This window comes from Echinops telfairi, unplaced genomic scaffold (assembly GCF_000313985.2).
Source record: "Echinops telfairi isolate 266 unplaced genomic scaffold, ASM31398v2 ScPeMD7_7468;HRSCAF=8506_0, whole genome shotgun sequence".
NCBI lineage: Eukaryota > Metazoa > Chordata > Mammalia > Afrosoricida > Tenrecidae > Echinops > Echinops telfairi.
Genome location: NW_022111369.1, coordinates 19118835 through 19142972, shown reverse-complemented (window position 1 = coordinate 19142972; position 24138 = coordinate 19118835). Strand labels below are relative to the sequence as shown.

Genomic DNA, 24138 nt, shown 5'->3' with positions numbered 1-24138 from the left:
CTCCTGCTCAAAAGCACTAAATTTTATTTGCTCTGTCCCATGATCTGGCTTTTGGTTCCACTGCTGCTGCTTTTGGTCTTACGTTATTCTTCACATGTCAAAGCTCCCATCTGATCAAGAAGGTTCACAGCATAGAAATTGTGTGATTCAGAAGATGCTCTCTACTGGCTCTTTATGGCAGTGAGTTGCAGTATTGAAAGATTCTATGGGAAAAATAGTGAGCAATGCAGGAAGTATCAAAAGAAGGTGGAAGAAGTACACAGTCACTGTACCCAAAAAGTAGTATAGTCAACATTCAACCATTTCAAGAGGTAGCATTTGACCAAGGACCAATGGTATTGAATGGAGAAGTCCAAGCTGGACTGGTAGTATTAACAAAAAACAAGGCCCCAGTAAATTATTTTTCTAGACATTTCCCCCTTCTTTCTCTGTTCTTAAAACCAGTGAATTGGGGTGTGATGTAATTAGAATGAGGAGAAATAAAAGGTATAGAGAAGTCATTGATAGGGAGAGGAAGATTAGAAGCTTAAATAATACTGTTATTTAAGGTAGGAGTTAAGGGGTTACTAAGGTGGGAGGTACAATGTTAGAGTGTTTTCACTATGATACTTCTCGATTAGTTTAACTCACTATCTATTCTGTGTTTTTAATCAGAGTATCATTCAATCTTATAGTTATGTAAACTCCCTACGAACCCACTCTTCAGTAGTAATCCTTCCTGTGCCATCCATCGCAAATACTTATTCAGCACTTATGAAGTACCTGTAACTTAAAGGAAGGGATCTATTTCATTTTCTAACAGCCCTAAGATTAGAAAATACTTTTTGATATTTAATTAATGATTAATATTTAAGGTGTTTTGTAAGTTGAATTCATTTTTGATGCTTGTAATTTTCTTTTCCCGTAGCTAGCGTTATATATCTTTTCTCTTTGTACTAAAGGAGCAAGCAATGTTTTCATTTGGCTCATAATAGCTTAGTATAAAGTAATCATCTTTTCTTTCTGATGTGTGTATGTGGGAGGGATAAAATAAAGAATGACAAGATAATTTTCTACAATGAGTTCTACAGAGTTAAAGAACATTTTTGCATGTTTTCTTTTGAATAAATACAGCTTAAAACCTGATTAGCCTAAAGCAAATTGCTGACTTCAGCTTGTGTGTGAATTACTGATCTTTATTTTTCCAGAATATTTCTGCTCATCTTTTTTAAAAAATTATGTTTTATTGTGTTTGCAGTTAAAACATGCACAGCAAATTAGGTTCTCAGCAATTTTTACACAAATTGTTGAGTGACATCAGTTATATTTTTCACAATTTTATTGATTCTTTCCATTGTGTCTGATTCTTCCATTTTTAGTACTCTGATTTCCCTGTCACCTATCTTTTTATCTTGGCTTAGGGTATTTGTAGACCTTTTGGTCTCATATAGATAACTCTTTAATTGAGTACTTTTCACAGGGATAATATTCTTTGTGTGCCAGTCTGTTGTTTTGCTAAAGGGATATCAGCAGATAGTTTCACTTCAAGGTTTGAAAAATATCTCAAGAGTGGTAGTCTCAACTGACTCAGAAAGTCTAAGTCTAGACTTTTTAACAATTTAAATACTTTCATCAAGATCCACCTATTGTGGTTCTAATCAGAACAATTGATAGTGCTGGCCAGGCACCATCTAGTTCTTCCGGTCTCAGGCTAGATGAGGCTGTGGCTCATGTAGGCTACCAGCTCTGTAGACTAATTCTTCTCTGAGACTTTGGTGTTCTTTTCTCCCTGCTTCTTAGAACTAGATGATGCCTGGCCCCACTATATTGCCTGTACACAATCAACTGTAAATATAAAGACACAGATAGAGTAAAAGTATGGGGAAAGATATACTGTGTTTTTAGTAAGCAGAAAAACCCTGAAGTAACCATACTAATTTCTGGCAAGCAAACATCAAAGCAGAAAACATTATGAGGGATAAGAAGGGGCATTACATAGTGACAAAGGGATCAGTTTTTCAAGAAGCCCTAACAATTTAAGTTGTACTTAACAGTAGAGTATCAAAATATATGAGACAAAAATGAATAGAATTAAAAGGGGAAGTAGACAAATCCATTATTATAGTTGGAGAGTTTAACCCCCCAGTGTCAGTAATGGAAAGCTCCAGCAGGTAAAGATATCATTAAGTATATAATTTAATTTAACACTAATAAACTGGATATGATTGACTGCCCCATCCAACATTAGCAAAATACACATTTTTCTTAAACTCATATGAAACATTCTCCAACAAGAGATCTAAAATGGATGGCCAGGAGGGCATAGAATGCCTAGTGGAGTTTGATCAAGTGCAGTGTAGCTGAGAGGAAGTACAGAGAGCCGAGTGAAGGTCGAACATGATAGTGGGATAGAAGGAAAGTAAAAGGAAATAGAGGAAAGAACTAGGAGACAAAAGACGTTTATAGAGGTGTAAGCAAAGGAATGTATATATGTAAATATAGTAATATATGGTATGGATATAAGTCTATGTATACATATTTATAGGTTAAGCATTAAGGTAGAGGACAGACATTCGACCTCTACTCAAGTACTCCTTCAACACAAAAGCACTGTTCTAATAAGCTGGCATTCTGTGATGCTCACCTTTCCTACACAACTGCTGAAGACAAAATGGGTGCATAAGATAATGTGAAGAAAGATGATAGTGCCCAGCTATTACAAGATATAGTGTCTGGGGTCTTAAATGCTTGAAGTTAAACAAGCAGCCATCTAGTAAGGAAGAAGCACACCAGCCCATGTGATCATGAGGTGTCCATGAGATCAGGCATCAGAAGACCCAACAGGGGTCAGAATGGAGACCCAAAACCCATCTGTAAACAATTGGACCTCCCCTTACAGAAGGGTCACAAGGAAGGGACAAATCAGCCAGGCAAGCAGTATAGCACCAATGAAACACACAACATTCCTCTAGTTCTTGAGTCCTTCCTTCCTCCCCCCACTATCATGACCCCTCTTCCATTTTAAAAATCTGGCTAGACAAGAGCTTGCTCACTGGTACAGATAAGAGCTCTGGACACACAGAATCCAGGACAGACACACCTTTAAAGACCATTAATGAGAGTAGCAAAAACATGAGGGTTGGGGGAAGGTGGGGAGAAAGGGGAACCGATCGCAGTTATCAACATACAACCCTACCCCACCCCCAGGCAGACAAACAACAGAAACATGGGTGAAGGGAGACAGCAGACAGTGTAAAATAAAAATAATTGATAAATTATCAAGGATTCACGAGGGTGGGAGGGAGGGAGAGGGGAAAAAAGAAGAGCTGATACCAAGGGCTCAAGTAGAAAGAAAATGTTTTGGAAATGATGATTCCAACATATGTACAAAAGTGCTTGATACAATTGATGTATGAATTGTTATAAGAACTGTAAGAGCCCCTAATAAAATGATTTTAAAAATTCTCCAAATAGACCATATTCTGGAACGTAAAACAAGCCTTTACAGTTTTGCAAGAATGGAAATAATAAAAGTATGCTTCCAGACTACAGTGGAATTGACTGTGAATCAACAACAATAGGTGGGAAATCTCCAAATATGTCAAGCTTGAAGGACACACATGTTTTTGGTTAGCTCTGTTGAGCCACATCTAACATCATATAATTCAGTAGTTCATTCATTTCAAGAAAGGTTGCGGTCATCACTACAGTCAACTTTGGAACCTTTTCTTCCTTCTTGTACCCATCGATGTTGACTCCCTATCTGTCCCACCTCCCCTTCCTTGCCCCCAGGCAATCAGTGATAGTTACTGTCTTCCTCATTTCTACTCCTAAATGAAGATTTATGCTCCTATCCCAGTATCCCTATACAGATAAACATACAAAACAGTGGCAAACAACAGCAAAGGACCCAGCAATAGTGACCATATACAGCAGGTACAGACCTCAATCTAAGAGAAAGCGGAGAATACTAAGAATTTAGAATAAATTCACATTTGGACCAGAGGGAGACCAAATTATAAGGTGTTACATTCCAGCTTAAATACACTTGCCAAAATCCACTTTACAGTGCTTTTTTTGGTCTGATATTAGGGCTGTTAACATTCTCTGCCTATGAGAATTGGGTATTCACTGGGCACTTAATCCATGTAGGATGCAAATGAATTTTGGTTTTTCATTGTGATCTACAAATCAAGTGTTTAGAATTTTAAACAATACACTTCTTAATGTGGGGCAAAGAAAAATCTCCAGAGAAATTAAAAGGTATTTTGAACTAAATGAAAATACAACTTACCAAAACTCGTAGGATGTAACAACCGTTGGGGAAATTTATGTCACTAAATATGTAAAGAATAAAGATCAAAAATCAGTAATTTAAATTGGCATCATATGAAACCAGATACAGAAGAGTAAAGTAAATTCCAAGTCAGTAAAAACATTTAAAAATAGAGGAGAAATGAATAAAATTGGAAAAAAAATTAATACCAAAAACCAAGGTAACCAAAAGTGGTTCTTTGAAAAGGTCAGTAAAATGGGAAAATGAGTAAACCTTGAGCCAGAGTAACTGCGAAAAATACACGATGTAAATTACTCATATTAGAAATGAAAAGAGAGGCACAGAAATATGAAGGGTAATAAAGGAATATTGTGGATGGCTCTATGCCCACAAATTTGGTAACGTCAGTGACATAGATGTCTCTTTAAAGAGAGAATGGATCTAAACTCATAATGAAAAGTAGATCACTGAGTAAGCCTATACTGTTTAAAAATTTAATTATCAATAACGTTATTAAAGGTAGGGGGGCTTGTGGTGTAATGGATTACATGTTGGGCAGCTAACCAAAACGTCAGCAGTTTGAAGCCCAACCTCTCCACAGGAGAAAGATAGGACTTTCTACTCCTATAAAGATTTACATTCTCAGAAAACTACAGGGGAAGTTCTACTCTGTCCTAGAGGGTCGGTTTGAGTTGTAATCAACAGGAGATTCCTCAATCTCCTGTTGTCTCCTGGCTATCCCAGGAATCCATCCTATGATGGATTTACTCAGCTAATTTCAGACCTCTGCATCCGCCAGCCTGTGTCCCCTGTTGCCTCGGCTTTGTCAACCTGTTTCTCGTTCATTGGCTTCTGTGAGTCAGAAGCCTGAATTGAACCAGATTGGACTTACCTACTTGTACGACTGTGTAAGCCATTTCTTGATATGTTTCTTTCTATATGCAGTACCGACAAGTGTCAATGGTGCTGTTTGTCTAGAGAACCCAATCCAACATAGATATAAGATTGTATCTGGAATCATATTTTTGTATATTGATGTCAATATTCCAGCACCTTTATTTAACTTTGTTTTTCTTCAATTTTGTGTTAACTCTTCTTTTCATATAAACTTTACGGCAGTGAGATTGGCTTTGATTTAGAATCAGAATAGCTCACAGTTTAAAACTTAGGAATTGCCTATTTCTGAAATTTTCCATTTAATATTTTCAGTTACTCATGGTTGACTATAACTGAAATCATGGCAATTGAAGTGACAGATTAGGATTAATGATACGAAACTAGATTCTCCCTCCTAAAATTGGGAAAGAGATTGGGAAAGAGACAAAGATTGTTTCCTCTCATTACTCCTATTCAACATTTTCCTAGTAAATATAATAAGGCATGACAAGAGGTTGGGGTGGGGACTAGGCAGATTGAGAAGGAAGAAAGAAAACTCTGTTCACCGAGGACATGATTAGATCTCTATGTAGGAAATCAAATTGTCTAGAAACTCTTGATAGTAGTGATTATTACAAGATTTCAGGATACCAAAACCAAAATCATGGCTACCGAGTCAATTCTGACTCATGGTTACAAGACTAGTATGTACAAGTCAATGGCTTTTCTAAATGTCAACAATAGCAATTTGAATTTGAAATTAAAAGCACACTGTCATTTAATCCACAAAAATGAAATACTTAAGATATAAAACTAATAAAATATCTGTAAGATCTTTATGAAAATCACTGTAAAACACCGATGAAAAAAAATTAAAGATCTAAGGAAGTGGAGAGGTAATTCCATTTTTATGAGTAGCAAACTGCTTATTTATAGATGTCATTTCTTCCCATCTCAATCTATAGTTTTAATGAAATTCCAATTTAAAATTAGGAAGTTACTTTATGTATGTGCTACAAGCCAGGTGCATCAATGTCTGTCATCATCTGAGAAACTTATCAGAGCTTCAATTCCCAGAATTTTTAGTGCGGTTTTATTACACAGGTGTTATTTGTTGAATCATTGGCCACATGATTGAACTCAACCTCCAAGCTCCTTCTCACCATAGAATCCCATCTGATATCACATCATTCAGATATCGATCATTCTGTGGTATCCAGCCCCAAATCTGTTTTCCTTAGCAAAATCTCAGATGTGATCTGATATCTTTGTGAACAACAAGAAAGGTCTGATCACCAGAGAAGATCTAAGGATTTAGAGGTGGTACCTCTAGGACCCAGAAGACAAAGGCCAAACTCTTTGGATAAACGTTACCTTCATCAGACAGAAAACTTGCCGTAGCATCTTTACTTATTTTTAGTACAGTTGTGGTGCTAGATTTCTGTATTTTGTATAGATGATCAGCATTTACCAGTTTATGTTTCTGCCATACTCAATGTCATGATTAAGCCAGAAAAAACTTTGAGAGTTAATAACCTACTCACGTAATATCTTTCAGAGTCTCTCATAATTACTTTGCCTCTGTCAATCTTGTATATTCATTTTCTTGAATTGTGTTAGTTTGGTAGTTCTTCCATTCATTCATAAAAAAGTGATTTTATTTTTTTCTTAACACTTATGCAAATAACTAACTTAAAATAATTGCTTGTAACACATTTTTTCATTGTAGTGAAATTAATATCACACATTTTTGGTGAGTAGTAATGTCTTTTTTTACTTTTACATTCTGAACTTATTTATTTAAAAGTTTTATTGGAATATAATTCACATATCATTCAATTTAATAGTTCAGTTATATTAAGATTAGTTGTGCAATCATCACCACAATCGATTTCAGAACATGTTTTTCTTCCTTTCTTTCTTTTTATGTTCTTTCTAATACTCAAATGATTTTAGCTCACCATTTCCTTCCAACCTCCCTTGCCATGCTCCTAAGTAATTATTAGTCCAGTTACTCTCTCCATAGATTTACCTATACAGAAAGTCATACAAAACATAAGAAACAAAAGTGTGGGATTATAGAGACTTTCCCCAGCTTTGTCTCCCCCAAAGACATGCCAAACATCATTAGGGGCTTTTTGCCAACATGTGATCTGAGGTCAGATGCTTAGAGACATCCTTCCTAAAGGCAGTCAGTTGCCAGACTACTGTCTGGTCCCACCACAGGTAGGGTGTGCTCCCTGTTGTCAAGGACAATGGGCTACTTCTCCCAAAAGGCTTGCAACCTTTAGTTTGGTTGCTGTAGGTGGGATTTACACCCTACTGATAATGGTTTCTATGGTGGGCTAGAGAACAGGTCAAACCTGCTCAGTGACATCCAAAGTTAGGCTGCCATCCTGAATCTAGGATCTGCCCTTCCTGTCACATGTATAACCCAAATCCTTCCTCTTCCTATTGCGTGTATATCCCTAAATTGTCCCCTTCTCATTGCTGTATAATTTATAGTGCAACCCCTTCCTTGGACGTATATCTTTACCTGTAATTAGTGGGCTTGCACACCTCCCAAAGATATATAGGCCTTGGTTAGCAATAAAGAGGTCTCTCGGGCTCCCCTCTTTGCCTCTCTTCAGTTGCCCTTCTCCTCTCCTGTTCTCTCTCCCCTGTTCCCTTGCCCCTTGTCCTCCCTCCTGTCCCCTTCTCTCCACGTGGACCACTAAGTGGAACTGAGGTGAGCATGCTACTATGAAATGTGTTTGACGCCATTATTTCAATCTCTCTTTTATCACATGTTCTATGACTTTATTATAATATTTATATATCTCAACTGTACAATTGCACCTATCGTACCCGTGATTAGTGGGGGGGCTGGACCCCCCCCAAAAGACCATCAATAACAAAGTAAAACAAAAGCTCAATTGAACACAAACTAGAAAATATTAAAAACTGAGACAACCTTTAAATGGATTCCTTTTAGAAGGAAGATCAACTGATAAGGTATTACATTTTAACCTAACTACATCTTCTGTAATCAACATTAAAATCCTGTCTGTGTGATAGAAGGTTATTCACATCCTTAGACGATGGTCAGAGGGGATTTACCAGAGTCTTAATCCGTGTGGAGACCCTGCAAATGGATCATGGCTTTCACTGTCATCTATAGCCTTCTGCCAACAGGTGTTCAGAATTTAAGCTCTGGCACCATTCCCTCTTCTGAATTTGGATTTTATTATTTACAATGCTTGGATCACATGGTCAGGTGTACTTCTTCTATGTGGACTTAGTTGACTCCTCACTTAAAAGACTCTTGTTTAAAGACTATTCATTAAGACCCCCAAACACTATACTTTCTGGTAGCTGGGTACCATGTTTTTTCATCAGACATTACTAAAGCACCCATAACTCCAGTGATCTCTTGATGAGGGTGAGCATCAAGCAGGGATATGTCATAAGAACTAATTGTTCCTAGGTTGGGGCTACAATTAAATTTGAGCCCTAATCCATTCATATATCTATGGTTTATATGTATCTCTGCTTCACTTTAAAGACATCATTATCATTTTATAATGGAGAACATTATAAATCACTCCCATGGGGCATAAGAAAATTATATTGATAGTAATCTTACTTTAGCCAATGGTATAGAATTTGAAATACAGTTGCGAAAAGGAAATTATACATGAATGAGCCAGCTTTTCATGAGCCAGCTTTTCATGTGCAATACACAAATTGACTTCTACAGATTAAAAGCTTAAGTGACTTGCCACTATTTATACAAATAAAGAAGGTAAGGGATAAGGCAAAACTTTAAAAAGCACTCATTCATAAAGGCAGAACCAAGCCTGCCAGACTAATGCATGTCATATAAACATAGTAAGTGTTTGGTAGTCTTGGGCCACCATTTATTGTTGTTGTTAGGTGCCATCCAGTTGGTTGTGACCCTGTGCATCACAGAATGAAACACTGCCGGATCTAATCCATCATAACCATTGTTCCTATGCTTGAGCCCATCGTTGCGGCCACTGTGTCCATCTCATTGACACCTTGCACTTTCGCATCGCCCCACTTCTTTACGAAGTATAATGTTCTCCAGGGACTGGTCTCTCCTAGCAACGTGTTGAAAATATGTAAGTCGAAGCCTCACCATCCTTGCCTCTAAGGATTACTTTGGCCGTACTTCTTCCAAGATAATTTGTTTGCCCTTTTGGCATCCCATGCTACTTTCAGTATTCTTATCCAGCACCATAATGCAAATGCCTCAATTCTTCTTATTTACTGTCCAACTTTCACATGCATTTGAGGCTATTGAAAATATCATGGCAGCTCTGGGAGAGGGGCATGTCTGATCAGAACACACGGGAGCAAATGAAGGGGGAGGAAGAGAGAGTGGAGCACATCCTGGCCCACCCACAGAGAAGACCATATGGCCCCACTATGAGACACGGCATTCCTCACTGACCCATAGCCCTAGAGGGGACAACATTGAAGACACAGTGTGGGAATTGCGCCCGATCTGATCCCACAACACCGAGGCAAAGCACTAAGGGCGTACAACGGAACAGCAAGGAGAAGAGAGCAACAAGGTCCCCAGGGAATACCAAAAATAGACGTTGGGGCCAGGGCTTGGCGCTCCATCAGACTCGACTGGAAAACACTCATAAAGGCTAACAATCAGTCCTTGAACTAAGCTTTTCTTTCTTGTGTTTTGTTTTGTTTTTTTGTCATGGGCTTGTTGGTGATAGTGTTGTTTTGTTTTTTTGTTGTTGCATGGTTTGCTCTGTCATGTTTCTGTGCATGTTATTAGCTCCGCAGGTCTGTCTAAATAAGATAGGCTGGATGAACCATCTGGAGGAGAAAACAGCGGGACCGACAATTCCGGGGGGTCATAGGAGAAGGGGAGGTGGAGGGAAAGGAAGTGGTGTTAACAAGCCCAGAGACAAGGGAACAACAAGTGAACCAAATTGGTGGTGAGGAGGGTGTAGGAGGCCTGGTAGGGCGTGACCAAGAGTAATGTAACCGAGAGGAATTACTGAAACCCAAATGAAGACTGGGCATGATAGTGGGACAAGAGGAAAGTAAAAGGAAATAGAGGAAACAGATAGGAGGCAAAGGGCATTTATAGAGGTCTAAATAAAGGCATGTATATATGTAAATATATTCATATATGAGGATGTGAGATCTATGTGCATATGTGTATAGGTTTAGGATTAAAGTAGCAGATGGACATTGGGCCTCCACTCAAGTACTCCCTCAATGCAAGAATCCTTTGTTTTAAAAAAAAAAAAAAAGAATCCTTTGTTTTATTAAACTGGCATTCCATGATGCTCGCCTTTTCGACCCAATTGCTGAAGACAAAGCGGGTGCATATGCAAATATGGTGAAGAAAGTTGATGGTGCCCGGCTATCAAAAGATAAAGCTTCTGGGGTCTTAAAGGCTTGAAGGTAAACAAACAGCCACCTAGCTCCGAAGCAACAAAGCCCACATGGAGGAAGCACACCAGCCTGCGTGATCACGAGGTGTGAAGGGATTAGTTATCAGGCATCATCAGAACAAAAAATCATATCATTGTGAATGACGGGGAGTGTGGAGTGGAGATCCAAAGCCCATCTGTAGGCAACTGGACATCCCCTTAAGGAAGGGTCATGGGGAAGAGACGAGCCAGTCAGGGTGCAGTGTAGCAGTGATGAAACATGCAACTTTTCTCTAGTTCGTAAATGCTTCCTCCCCCCCCTCCCCCCACTATCATGATCCCAATTCTACTTTACAAATCCGGCTAGACCAGAGGATGTACACTGGTACAGATAGGAACTGGAAATACAGGGAATCCAGGACAGATGATCCCTTCAGGACCAGTGGTGAGAGTGGCAATACCAGGAGGGTAGAGGGAGGGTGGGTTGGAAAGGGGGAACCAATTACAAGGATCTACATATCCTCCCTGGAGGATGTACAACAGAAAAGCAGGTGAAGGGAGATGTCGGACAGTGTAAGGTATGCCAGAATAATAATTTATCAATTATCAAGGGCTCATGTGGGAGGGGGAAATGAGGAGGTGGTGCCAGGGGCTTAAGTGGAGAGCAAATGTTTTGAGAATGATTAGGGTAATGAATGTACAAATGTGCTTTATACAATTGATGTACGTATGGATTGTGTTAAGAGTTGTATGAGCCCCCAATAAAATTATTTTATATAAAAAAGTGTTTGACACAATGGATGGATGGATGGATGGGTTGTGATAAGAGTTGTACGAGCCCCCAATAAAATGATTTTTTTTTTTAAAGAAAATATCATGGCTTGGGTCAGGCACACCTTGGCTCTCAAAGTAACATCCTTACTTTTCAGTACTTTAAAGAAGTCTAGTGCAGCAAATTTATCCAAGGCTCTGTGTCTTTGGTCTTTTAATTGCTGCTTCCATACACATTGTGGATACAAGCTGTCATTGACAGCTTCTCTCCTTATCATGATGCTACCCATTGTTCCGGTCCAGTTGTGAGAATTTTGGTCTTTACATTGAGGTGTGATCCATACTGAAGACTGCAATCATTGATCTTCATCAGCAACTACACTTCAAATCTTCCTCACTTTCCATAAGCCAAGGATTGAGTAGAGCCACATCCTAAGAACTGATTGTTCTTAGATTAGGGTTTATGACTAAGTGGGAGCTCAAAATCCATTCTTATAACTAAAGTTACACCTATCCTTGGTCAACTTTAGAGACAGTAGTAAAATATGTTGAGAAATAATTTAAGTAATCACCACGAGACAATTGGTAATTCTAATAATACCATAGTATCATTAATCTAACCCAATATTATAAATTTTAAAGGACTATTGAAAAAATTGCACCACAACTTATCTGTTAGTTTGTCGTACTATGGTGGCTTGTATGTTGCTCTGACCTTGGAAGTTATGTCACTGGTATTTCAAATGCCAGCAGGGTCACCCAAAAGGAACCGGTTTCAGGAGAACTTTCAGGCTGAGACTATAAAGAAAGAGTAAACTGCCCACTTCTAAGAAATTAGCCACGGAAAACCTAATGGACACAATTAAAAAATGGTCAGATACAGAAAACCTCATGAAAAGAGGCGGTACATTGTTGGAGATAGTGCCATAAGATGAGCCACTGAGCTCAGATGGTACTTAAAATATGACTGAAGAAGAGCTGCCTTCTCCAAGTAGAATTGACCAGAATGATGTAGATGAAGTAAAGCCTGTGGGAGTAAAGCCTTCGGGACCTTCATTTGCTGATGGGGCACAACTCAAAATGAGAAGAAACTGCTGTAAACATCAATCAATCATTGTAACTTGGAATTCACGAAGTATAAATCCATGTAAATTGAAAGTTGTATAAAGTGATTTTTTGGAACACCAAAAAATCAGCATTCAAGGTGTTAGTGAGCTGAAATGGACTAATGACCATTGAATCATATGGTCAGAAAACTATGTGGTCTATGCTAGTAATGAAACATTCGAGCAGAATGACTTTGCATTAATTATCAGAAAGGACATTTCAAGATCTGTTTTGAAGTACAAGGTTGTCTATGATAGGATTGTGTGTATCTGAATTCAAGGAAGTCCAATCGATACAAGTATTATTTAAATCAATGCACCAACCACCAAAGCTAGTGATGATGAAGTTGATGAACTCTACAAAAATCTTCAGTGTGAAATTGAACAGACATGCTATCAAAATGCGTGAATAATTTGTCGATTGAGATGCAGTCAGTACAGGGCTTAGTGATGGTTTCCATCAATATTTTTTAACAATACATAGTTTTCTATTGTGTGTATGTACCAACGGTTTTTTAGCCATTCTTCTTCTGACAGGCTTTTGGGCTGTTTCCATGTTCTTGCTATTGTGAACAATGCTGCTTTATGAATGTGGAAGTTTTATCTGCATAAAACTCCATATCGCCATATCGCTTTCATTTCCCATTTTATTGCCGTATCGCTTGCCATAACAATTGTACATGTTTACAAGCCCTATGCTCTTTTAAGAAATATCTACATGAAATTAAATTGACAACAGCAATTTGAAAGACTAGATAGGAACCTTAGGGTGCAGAGTTTATGTTAATGAGGAGCAAGTCATGAAAGAAGGCGAGAATGATTTCTCAGTGTCAACAGATTTTTGACCTAATTTCTGTCGAGCCCTTGGTGACCCAGCCAATGTGCTTAGACTTCTGAGGCTTTGGACTTCTTTTAGGGCACACAAAATTCTTCTTGACCACACCAAAAGGATTCAATTTTGAAATCCCACTGAGTGAACTGGGCTTTACCTCAAACTCACCTATAGCAGATTTAAGGTACAAATATATTCCCTTGGACTTAAGGCCGAAAAACCCCAGTGTGAGAAGAAGCTTATGATTGCTATCCCAAGGTTGTGGAATTGGGAGTTGTTGTACTTTAGGTTTAGATTTCTTGCTTTGATGATACCCAGTAGTGGCCTGGGACTACCATATGTTTATTATTTTAATGTTCTTGTTTTATTATGACATGTATCAAACTAGTAGGCATGGTTCTACCTTTGCAAATGAGAGTTAATGTAAATTTTACCCGTATCACCAACCCCTATTGTATAAATAGTTTCCAAATAGTCAACAATTCATCTATTGTGATCTGCAACCAATCTATACTTGTATAATTTTCCTGTCTCAGAAATTTTTTAAACTCTGTACCATCAGCCAAATTAATGACACTATAAATAGCATAATGGGACTATTATGGGACTAGCCCCATGGGGATGATTTATAATCTCTATCAAAAAATGATAATGGTGTCCCTAAATGAATCAGAGACATATAAAAACCAAAGATATATGAGTGGATTGGGGCTTGAACTTAATTCTTACCCCAATCTAAGAACAAACAGTGTCTGACATCTTGCAGGCTTTTCTTAAAACAAGCAGCCATCTAAGTGTGGTGATAGCTAAGCCCACATGGAAGAAGCATGCCAGCCTGTGTGATCTAAGGATTGTAAATAATAAAATCCACATCTGAAAGAGGGAATAGTGTCAGAGCTTATATTATCAGCAGTGTGTTTACAGAAAGCTATGACACTGGAGCCCAAAATCCATTCACAGGGTCCCCACATAAATTAAGCCTCCAGTGAATCTCCTGTGACCATAGGCCAGGAATGGGAGCAGCAGATGTGGTTAAAGAGTAATGCATTATTGTTTGATCTCCTTTTTGACCCATTTTTAAGTTGTTTTAGTTTTTTTTAAATTATTTTTTGGGGCTCATACAATTCTTATCACCATACATAAACCCATTGTGTCAAGCACATTTGTACATTTGTTGCCCTCATCATTCTCAAAACATTTGCCTTCTACTTTAGTCCTTAATATCAGCTGCTCATTTTCCCCCTGCCTTCCCACTTCTCCTTAGTTTTTAAATACCTTCTACTTGTTTTTGATTGAGCTTTATCTGTGTTCTGTCCTACCTTTTTCGTTGGCTTTTTTGGTTTGTTTGCTTCCTCTTTGTGTTTTGTGTGCTTTTCTGTATATGGAATCCAGGATACGTAGATCTGTACAGATAGTAAATGGATTGATAATTGCCTAGTGGCATAGTAGGGGAGGATGGGTGGAATAGGGAGCGACTACCAACAATGAGTATGAGAAGTAAATATTCTGAAATTGATTGTGGCAAGGATTGCACAAATCGTTTTAATAGGATTGAATGATTAAATTGTATGATCTGTGAAGTATATGCTAATAAAACTATCTTTTAAAAGTACAGTAGAATCCTATAAATTCCAGATCTATGCCAATTTTCCTCCAAAGCGCTTAACAGAGACTTTGGTGGGTTTTGGTTGGATCTTTTCATGGAAATGTTGTTTTTCCGCCATTGTACTGTATAGTCCTTCACTCAGTTTGCCAGCAGGATATCTGTATTTACTATCGACCATATCTTTCTCAATTCCTTTCAACTTCTTGATAGTTCTAGTTATATAGTCAGCTTTTATCAGCCACCATGGCTGAGAAGAGGCACTGAGGAGGGAGACACATACACACACACACACTCCCCCCAAAACCAAACCCACTCATTTTGTCATCCTGACTTGTAACCTGATAACTTCCTTATAAACCTCATCATTATCCGTGTTGAATGTGAGTTCTATGTGGCCATTGCAATGGATTATTGAACCCAGCAGAGAAGTGGAATGCTATGAGAGGGACATTCAGAAGATGAGGAAGAAAGGTTAGAAGGTGCAAGCATGTCTGACCTCTTCCTCATCGGAATCAGCCTTCGATCTATGTTGGGTTTGACCTGTGCAGCCTGAGGTCACAGTGCCCCCACACCATTTCCTCACCATAAAGCTCTTCCACTTTTTGGTAATTACTTACATTGCCTAGTTAGTGGTAAATTTTTAAAGTAGTCACACTACCAACTCTCCCTGATTAGTCTAGTAATGCCTTCCAAGCCCATAACTTTTCCTAGTCCCATAGCTTATATTTTCCCTGGAATCAAAATGACTGCAAGACTCTCAAAATCACTTATTCTACTTGTATAAGCCTTAACTTTATCTTAGAAAAACCTCTTAGATTTCTTTTTCACTTCTGTTTCAGAAATGAGTCGTTGTGTAAATGGGTCTTTGTTTTTCTTTCTTTCATTTCAGCAGGTACACACATCCTTTTCTTTCCTGCTCTCTATGTTCTTTTTGCTTATTTGCTTAAGGTCCTTAGATGTTTCCTTTAAGGTAAGAAATACCATTTTATTCATTTTCCTCTATTCTGTTCTGTGTCATAATCACTCTACTTTCAGATCTACGTTCTATAATTCACTAGATACTCAGATCTCACAGATAACGCTCAGGCTAATAAATAGTGTTTATTAAGGAAGCTGATAGGTTACAATGCAGGTGAGAAATACTCAAGATATAATGGTTCAGTCAGGATCTACGCTGCAAAATTATTTTAGGGTTGCTTTTAGAGACATTAATTTTTTCATTGGCAGGGTTGTTTTTCTCATCTTCTTGTATTAAGTATATTTGTAGTCCTCTTTTATGTGTTAAATCTGTATCGCTCTCCCCCTGTTGTGGTCACTGTCTCAATTTAGTTATCCCAAAATACAAAAAATCTCTTTCTCACTCTTGCTTCAGTTTTTAGACCTGAAAAATATAATTATGAAAATAATTTAAATAGATTTCAAGAATAGCTCAGAGGATCTGGTTGAGGCATCATCATCAACATATAGCTTCTAAACACTAATTCTAGAAAGAGCACTGGACTAGGACACCAAAAACGAGTCTGCTCCTTCACCCCACGTAATCTCATTTTATGGCTCTCTGTAATTATCTGATAGGACTTTTAAAAATGAAGAGAGATGCGTGAAGGAAAATTAAATGATTTCAATATAAACCAGATAGAGCGTTTATGGTAGTCATAGATCATTAAAAAGACATTTATCCAAGGCTACTAGGTTGAAGACACTGTGCGTCTGACAGGGAATTCGCTAAAGTGGAAGAGTGAGCAATAGGGTTGCATATCAGAGGGAGCAGCAGTAAGGAGTAGTGAGTAAGGTGATTAAGAGTCGCTGTGAGTCAGAATTGACTCCCCAGCGGTGGGTTTGGTTTTTGCTAAGCAGTTACGTGTGACACATCAGGAAAAAGAGCTGGGGAAATAGCATGCAGGGGATTCCAGGTTTAATCCAGAGCTATGGACAACCACTGAAAGGTTTAAAATAAGGGAGGGGCAACATAAAATGTTTATCTCCGGGAGTTTATTTTGGCATCGTTATATATGATACCTTGGGGGGAAACAGAAGTGCTGAAGTAGGGGGGAAGTCTGTAGCAGGCTGTTGTATTTAATCACAGGCTCAACTGAGAACTCGAATGAATTGAGTGTCGAACTGGACGGATAGTGCAGAAGATAGTGTGATGAGGTCTGTGCGACCGAGTTCAGATGAAAGTCAGTGGTAGGAAGGTATTTACTGAAGGAGAAGGCTCATCATCATTTTAGGGCTTCTGTCATCTTAGACGTACTTCTGCCATTCAGAGAGATCAAAAATCCGAATTCACTGCCACTGAGGTGATTCTGACTCAGCAACCCTGCAGGACAGGTAGAGCTGCTTCTCTCAGTTTCCGAAACTCTTACCTCTTTATGGGAGAGAGCCTCGTGGGTCTTTAGATTAAATATAAGGGAAAGAGAATAAATTCAATTTTAACATGCTGTATTTGAGTTGTTCATGGTATATACAAGTGCATATGTTTGTTTTCCATTTGACAAAATGAACAAGATTTGGGACTAGCCTGTGTGGGAGTGCCTGAAGTTTTCTGTTTGGATGGTATCACTCTGGCACAGGGCCAGGTATGGTGATATACTCCATTCTAAAAGGCTGTACCTTAAGAAGTACACACACTTCTCCAGAAACCTGTAGACCCATGGCTCCTTGGGCCATATTCCTGTTCTTTGTAGTAACTCCAAATCTTTGCCTTTGATGAGAAAACATCTTTCATAATCTGATAGAAGAAGATGTAGGATACAGCATATGAAGAGAACAGTTCTTTTTTTTTTTTTTTTAGAAGACTCTGGATACTTTATTCATGAAGAAAAGAAGGTAGATATCATAAGTGAAATAAACATTTTTAAATGGAGAGTATTTACGGATTATGTGAGTCACTTTTTGGAATGTAATAGAATGAAATAGGTTATGTCGTTTAGAAATTACTGCCAATGGCAGCTTGCCTTGTGGCTGATCATGTGTAGAAACAATGCCAACGTCTAAAAACAACCAGCTCATTCCCATCCAGTCAATTCTGACTCATACTGCCCATGAAGGACCTGGTAGACTAGCTCCCATGAAGCATATCACTATATCTGACAGAAAACATTCACCTCATAGCCATATCTAACATAAAACAAAGGTCAACACATGTAAAGTAAATACTTTTTTAAATGGTGCAGTCTCCTGAGAACTACATTTCTTGACACATTATAAAAGCTAATCCTGGTTTTAAACATTGTTTTGTAAATGAAAAGATGGTTTCTATAGTTTCTTATTCTGTCTTTGTTCCTTTATTTTTATTTACTAAAGTCTGTATAGGAGCCAGTAAAATAACAAAACTTGTTATTTTAGTTATTTTTATTATATTTTCATTGGGATATACTTCACATATCTTAAATTTTTTTTTGAAGTCAAATTATCTATCTTTTCCTTTATTGTATGAATATCTGTCCCCACTAAGAAACCCTTATCTATCTCAAAATCATTGAGATGTTATCTTATATTTTCTTTTTTTTTAACATTTTATAGCCCCTAATAAAATGTTAAAAAAAAAAAAGAGAACAGTTCTTTATTGTCCCAGTAAATCTAAGTAAAATTGAAAACATTTTTATTACTTTAAAATTGTGCTATCAATTTAATCTGAAAACCTTTTCAGTATAATACAATGATAGTAATAGTAATCATTTTTCTCTTCTAGCTTGAATGTACTGTAAATTGATTACCAAATGCTTTTTACTAATTTATCACCATGAAGACTATGTTAGCATAATACAAATGCAGCTTATTGTAACAGCATACTTTAAAACCTTCTCTTGTTATTTAATGGTAAAATCATTTATTTTAATGTATATACTTGGCAGCTTTGTTAAGAACCTTAACCTTTCTCAAGCTATACACTTAGACCATCTATACTCGTCTATAGGCCTAGTTTTTTCAGCACATTTGTTAATGCAGTTTTGTCGTAAAATTAGGTCCCTCAGCTGATATTTGGGTCAGCTTATACTCAAGTATATATGGTATATTATGAATTCCTTCCTATTCTACCGAACACCCTCCCTTTTCCTATTTGGTTATTGGCCTTGAGAAGTTGTTTGAGTTGTGCTTTAACTTCTCCCTTTATGGTAGTGTAGCCTGGCGTCACGATTTTCTGGTCCAGGGGTTCCAGTTTTCCTCTTCGTTCTGTCACTGGCAGTTTCTAACTATACTGCCTACTTGTGGCAGGTGGCCAGTGTGAACAGAGTAAACGCTCGCAGGACTCAGTGCAAGGGTAGACAGGACCCCAACCGTTACTGTTTTAGAGTAGTGGTTGCCCTTCATCTATCGGTCCTTCAAAATCCAGACTGCCATCCACACCTTTTACTGGACCATGCCTAAATATGAAGGGAAAGAAAGACATTGAATGGATTCTTGTAAATATTTTGTCTCACTTTCTGAAAACCACAGCACTAAAGAGTCAGCACTTAGTATAAAGAGATAGGAGTTCTCTGTGTGGACATTCTAGGAAAAATGATTTTTGTATTCTTTATTGATTAGATAAGTGGCTATTAACAGGAAATCTTTAGGGTTCTCTTGTTGATATGTATTTACAGAGGATATAAAGGAGGTACACATAGGATCAATTTTAAATTAAGTATTTTAATGAGCTTTAAAACCCTCTATTTTTAAACGCATGTTATTCCTCATTGTTGTTCAGCGTACAATGGTAATTTTCAGCTTTATTTTCTTGAGTCTTTTTTTATTCCTTTCATCATTCTAGTTGTTCCTTTTTTATCTTTTATTTTAATAACTTGTGCTCTGAATAATAGGTGCATAAAGTGGGTTGTTTTGTTTTATTCTGTTTTTAATAATTTATTCCTTGTGGAGAATATGCACAGAAACAGCAATAGTTGGTTTCATAGTTCGTTTTCCATTTTTAAAAAGTCAAGAAGTAGGAGCCTTTTGAATTCATTCCTTTGTCAGCAAAAAGGGTTTTACTGTTTTCCGTTTCTCACTGTTAGTACTGGTGACTTGATTGAGTTGTGTGAAAAACAGTCTTGTCCTGTGGAACTCCATATATAGTCTCTTCACCTGTCTTCATGCATTCCATATAAAATGATAGGTGAATTTCTTGTTCCTTGTAATTGTAAAAACCAAAGTTGCTCTAGGGTTATAAGGTACTCTAAAATTTATATAAAATAATTAACTGCTAGAAATCTAGAAAAGAAAAAGGGAAGTATAGGGGGAAAGCACTTCTACTTGGAGTGGACAAGCCATTTAGAACTAACATCGAAGACTAAGTTTGCTAAGCACTTGATGTGTGCAGAAAGACTTCCTCTATATATCGTCTCACTGTACAATGATAGAATTGTATTTTAAACAACACAATGCACTTGAAAGTTATTTTTCTAAAAATACAACATCTGAATGTATATTGAAACTAATTTCAGTTATAGATGGGGATAGAAATTTTTCACGGTAGATGAAGTTGTTAGAGTTGAAGATTTTCATTGAATCTCTTTTTATACATCTCTTTCAGATATGGAAACAAGTGAAAAAATCCAAGGAAGTGGAATACTTCAGCTTTTTGCAAATCTGTTGACTCCACAGTCTTCCTGCACAGCCAAAGTAGCTAACATCATAGCAGAAGTAGCCAAAAATGGTGAGGTTTTCCTCAAGAGCTTTTCTGCTGGAAACATCATCAGTTTTACACCTTACTTGTCAGTATGTTTTATTCATTTATGTTTTCATTTTGTAGATGAGACTATTATTTTTTATAATTTTTCTTTTCTTTGACTTTTTTCATGTAATTGTTTAAAATGACTATAGTTATAGTCATCCTATCCATTAATTTGCTATTGCTTTACTTCATAGTAGCTTTTTTCCCCGAAAGGTAACTAGTTCCAGCTCCACTTGTGTCATTTATTTCCTTAGTCACAGGATCTTAATTGTCATGGGAGGGTTTACCCTACATATATGTATATATAATATGTGTGTTTATATATATATATATATAATCATATATGTGTTTGTATAACATATGTATGTTTATATATATGCTTTAAAAAATTATTTGTGTTATAACAAGGTGAACACATTGGCTTGTTTCGACATTGTGGTTGTAGCCTTTCCTACTTCAACAATATTGTTCTGTCTTCCGCTGCCCTCACCTTCTGGACAAATTTATATTCCTTATATTTCTATGTAAGAATACACAGGAAAATCAACCGTGGCAACAAAGTTTAGATTATATAATAGTGAACCCTTGCCATTACTCTTGGCTTATATCCTTGGAAGAATTAAATTATAGCAAAATTATCACACAGTGTTTTAATTCAGTCACTACATTCTTAAAGGAATTTGTAGGCCTAAGATAAGGCTGTACTAAATGTAATACTGTTGGACTACATCAGTTTGCCAGCTTGACATTAGTTTTAGATCCTTTATTTTAGTAAATAGCATATATTAAAGAGAAAAAACTTAAAAGTTTTATGAGTCCGGGTGTTTAGTCACCATGACAGGTGGCATTATAAAGTACTAGTATATATTGTTTTCTGCCCCAATAAACAACTTGTTCATATGTGTAATAAAAGGAAAAGTGTATGAAATATTTTTGTATTTTTAGAGGTTCTCCAATATCTCCCAAGTGCCAGTGAGGCTCTGTACTGGTAAATCCTTTGGTTGTTGTAACTGAAACTGGGCCATGTGTTCTCTGTATGTCACATCTATGCGACTATGATTATATAATTACCATGCTGTGTGTTGTGGACTCTAAACTGAAACAACAACAACAAAACTGACTGCCATCCACTCGATTCCCATTGAGTAAAACGTACAGAAGGAACTATATCTGACTTCTTCTGGTTACGTAAGGGAGAGGAAACCCCAACTCCACCCAGTTGCCATAATGCAAACAGGTGAGACGTGCCTTCATCCTCTCCATCCTTCTTTACTCTGACACTAACAGTTCTTCCCATGATGCTTTAGCTCTGTTGGAGTCAATAATCTGTTGCAAGGGCCACACAAAACTCACAGACAATACTCATGATTAAGGGGGTTATTAGGGAAGTTAACAGGTCACCGCAGTCAGTATTAGTAAACAGTAAGGATAACAGTCATTAGTCCACAGCAACACCTCTCCTCAGCAGCCAAGTCTCACTCTAGTCCTCAGCCTCTCCGCCATGTGGTTCCTTAGCCTCTGCCCTCATGAACCAAGAAGCCAGCCTGCTGCCTCACAGTCTCAGTCTTGGCACTACTCCTCCATTCTGCCACATGGTCTCCGTGCTGTAACCTCTAATGCTTTTGGCCGTGGCCTCTGCTACTTCAGAGATCTCAAATGTGCTCCACTGGTGCTCTTATTTCTTTATGGTTTTTGGATTTCTCTCTGCTACCAGGATGACTCTTATATTCAGAAGAATGGCTTTGATGGAAGTGTGGTTTTTGTCTTCCAGCAGACCAGATCCCCAAGGAAACCCCTCCATCTCCACTTCTGCTCAGGTGGTAGCTCAGGATGTGTTCTCCTTTATCTTACCCATTAGTAAAGCAGAGTCCGCCCTCCAAAATCGTATCACGACCACAGGTATAGAGGCTGAATTTATAATACATCACATAAGGGAGTATGGCTAAAAGGTCCATATTAATTGACTACATCACCCAAAGTGACCCTGTAGACGGGTAGAACTGCCCCTATGGATTTCCAAGACTAACTCTTTATGGAAGTAGAAAGCAATGCAGCTTGTGGTTTCAAACAGCTGACCTTCAGATTAGCAGCCTATTGCATACCCATTGTGCCACAAGGGGTTACTGAATACCTACTAAAACCTGTTGAGTTAATTCTGACTTGCAGCAGCTCTATAAACAGAGTTGGGACTGTTTCGGGTTTCTGATGCTGTAAATCTTCATGGGAGCACATACCCTCGTCTTTCTCCCAGGGAGCAGGTAGTGGGAATGAACTGCTAACCAACAGATAGCAACCCAACATTTAACCTGCTGCACCTTGCTCCACAGTAAGTCCATATTTATTTTATGTAAAATGTAGAAGGAGGTTACTGACTTCACGGGGAATAAAAAGAATCAAACTCATCAGCCCAAGGCTGATTCCTATGAGGCTCAGGTTAGCCACACCTCAACCCTCTTTCCTTCTTACTAATTCTGACCTCGCCTATCCCTCCCACAGGTGAAGTAATTCATTGCATTGGCCTCGCAGAAGTCACAGACCTTACTCATGATTAGGGATTTTATTAGGGAAGCGAACAAATTAGAAAATTTCAGGACATTGTTCTTCCAGTCGGAAAGTCTCTTCTCAGCTGTCCCCACAGGCAGGCACCCCTCTAGTCCTTGGCCTCTTTGCGACATAGTCCCTTGGCCTCTGCCCTGCTCAGGCAATGTTTATAGAGCTTTTTTATAATGTTGCTAATAAGTGACTAAACTTAAGGGCATGTCACTCACCTTAAGCCTCAGCTCCAGGACACTCAGCTCTAACTCTGTGGGTCCTTAGTTTCCGGATTAAGTGCTTTATAGGCCCCTCACTCCACAGGTGAGCCTCTGTCTTATTTCCCAGTGGACCTCAAAATAGGTTGTTGGTCAGCATGTATGTAGGCTGCACTTAGGTCAGAGATGAGTATACCGTGACTGGCTCACATGGTGTAAACAGATACATATGTTTAGTACAGACTCTTTTGAATGAAGAGAACTGTAGCCATACAGTAGCATTTCCTGTATATTTTAAAAATATATATTCCTGGTAAGTTTCTCTTATCTTTTTCATGCATATACCCTCCTGACATTTGGTAACTTCATGTAGTTAAAATTAGCTATTCCACAGTTAAAGTAAATTGAAAAGCAGTGGACTGTATTTATCAGGGACTGGAAATGTTGCTTGTATGTTGACTAAATGCCAAGGTATATTCAAGGGGTCTTCAAAATTTTCTGGAAAATGAAATGAAAAGATAATGAATTTTTACCACCAACATATTTAAGCCCTTTGTACTCATAATTTTATCTGTTATGTGCTGTTTAGTATAAAGTGATTCAGAAAAGTTTTACTAGATTAAGTAACTTTCTTATAATTATGTACCTTCCACTTAAGGAATACCTAAAACTATATTTTGAAAGTTAATTTGTAGTCATAAGGACCATTCGAACATAAAACTCCAAGTTCACTGCCATCAAGTCAATTCCACTTCACAATGACCCTATCAAACATAAGGACAAAGGGGGAAAAGTAACTCGATATCATCGCCTGAAAAGTAGCATCAACAAAACAAAGCAATAAGATACACCAATATAGTTCATTTATGAAAGAGTTCAAA

The 24138-nt window shown here is 37.8% G+C and overlaps 1 protein-coding gene across 4 annotated transcripts in view; it reads left to right on the top strand.

Moving 5' to 3' along the window:
- Positions 1-24138, top strand: part of RAP1GDS1 (Rap1 GTPase-GDP dissociation stimulator 1) — a 157102-nt gene that overhangs the window by 34395 nt on the left and 98569 nt on the right. For 3 of the 4 annotated variants that reach the window (XM_004703275.2, XM_045284125.1, XM_045284124.1), the window contains exon 3: positions 20367-20489. In XM_004703275.2, the coding sequence (XP_004703332.2) occupies positions 20367-20489 (123 nt within the window). Of the gene's footprint in view, positions 1-20366; positions 20490-20527; positions 20548-24138 lie in introns of those variants that run through there. The other variant, XM_045284126.1, reaches the window with a different exon arrangement.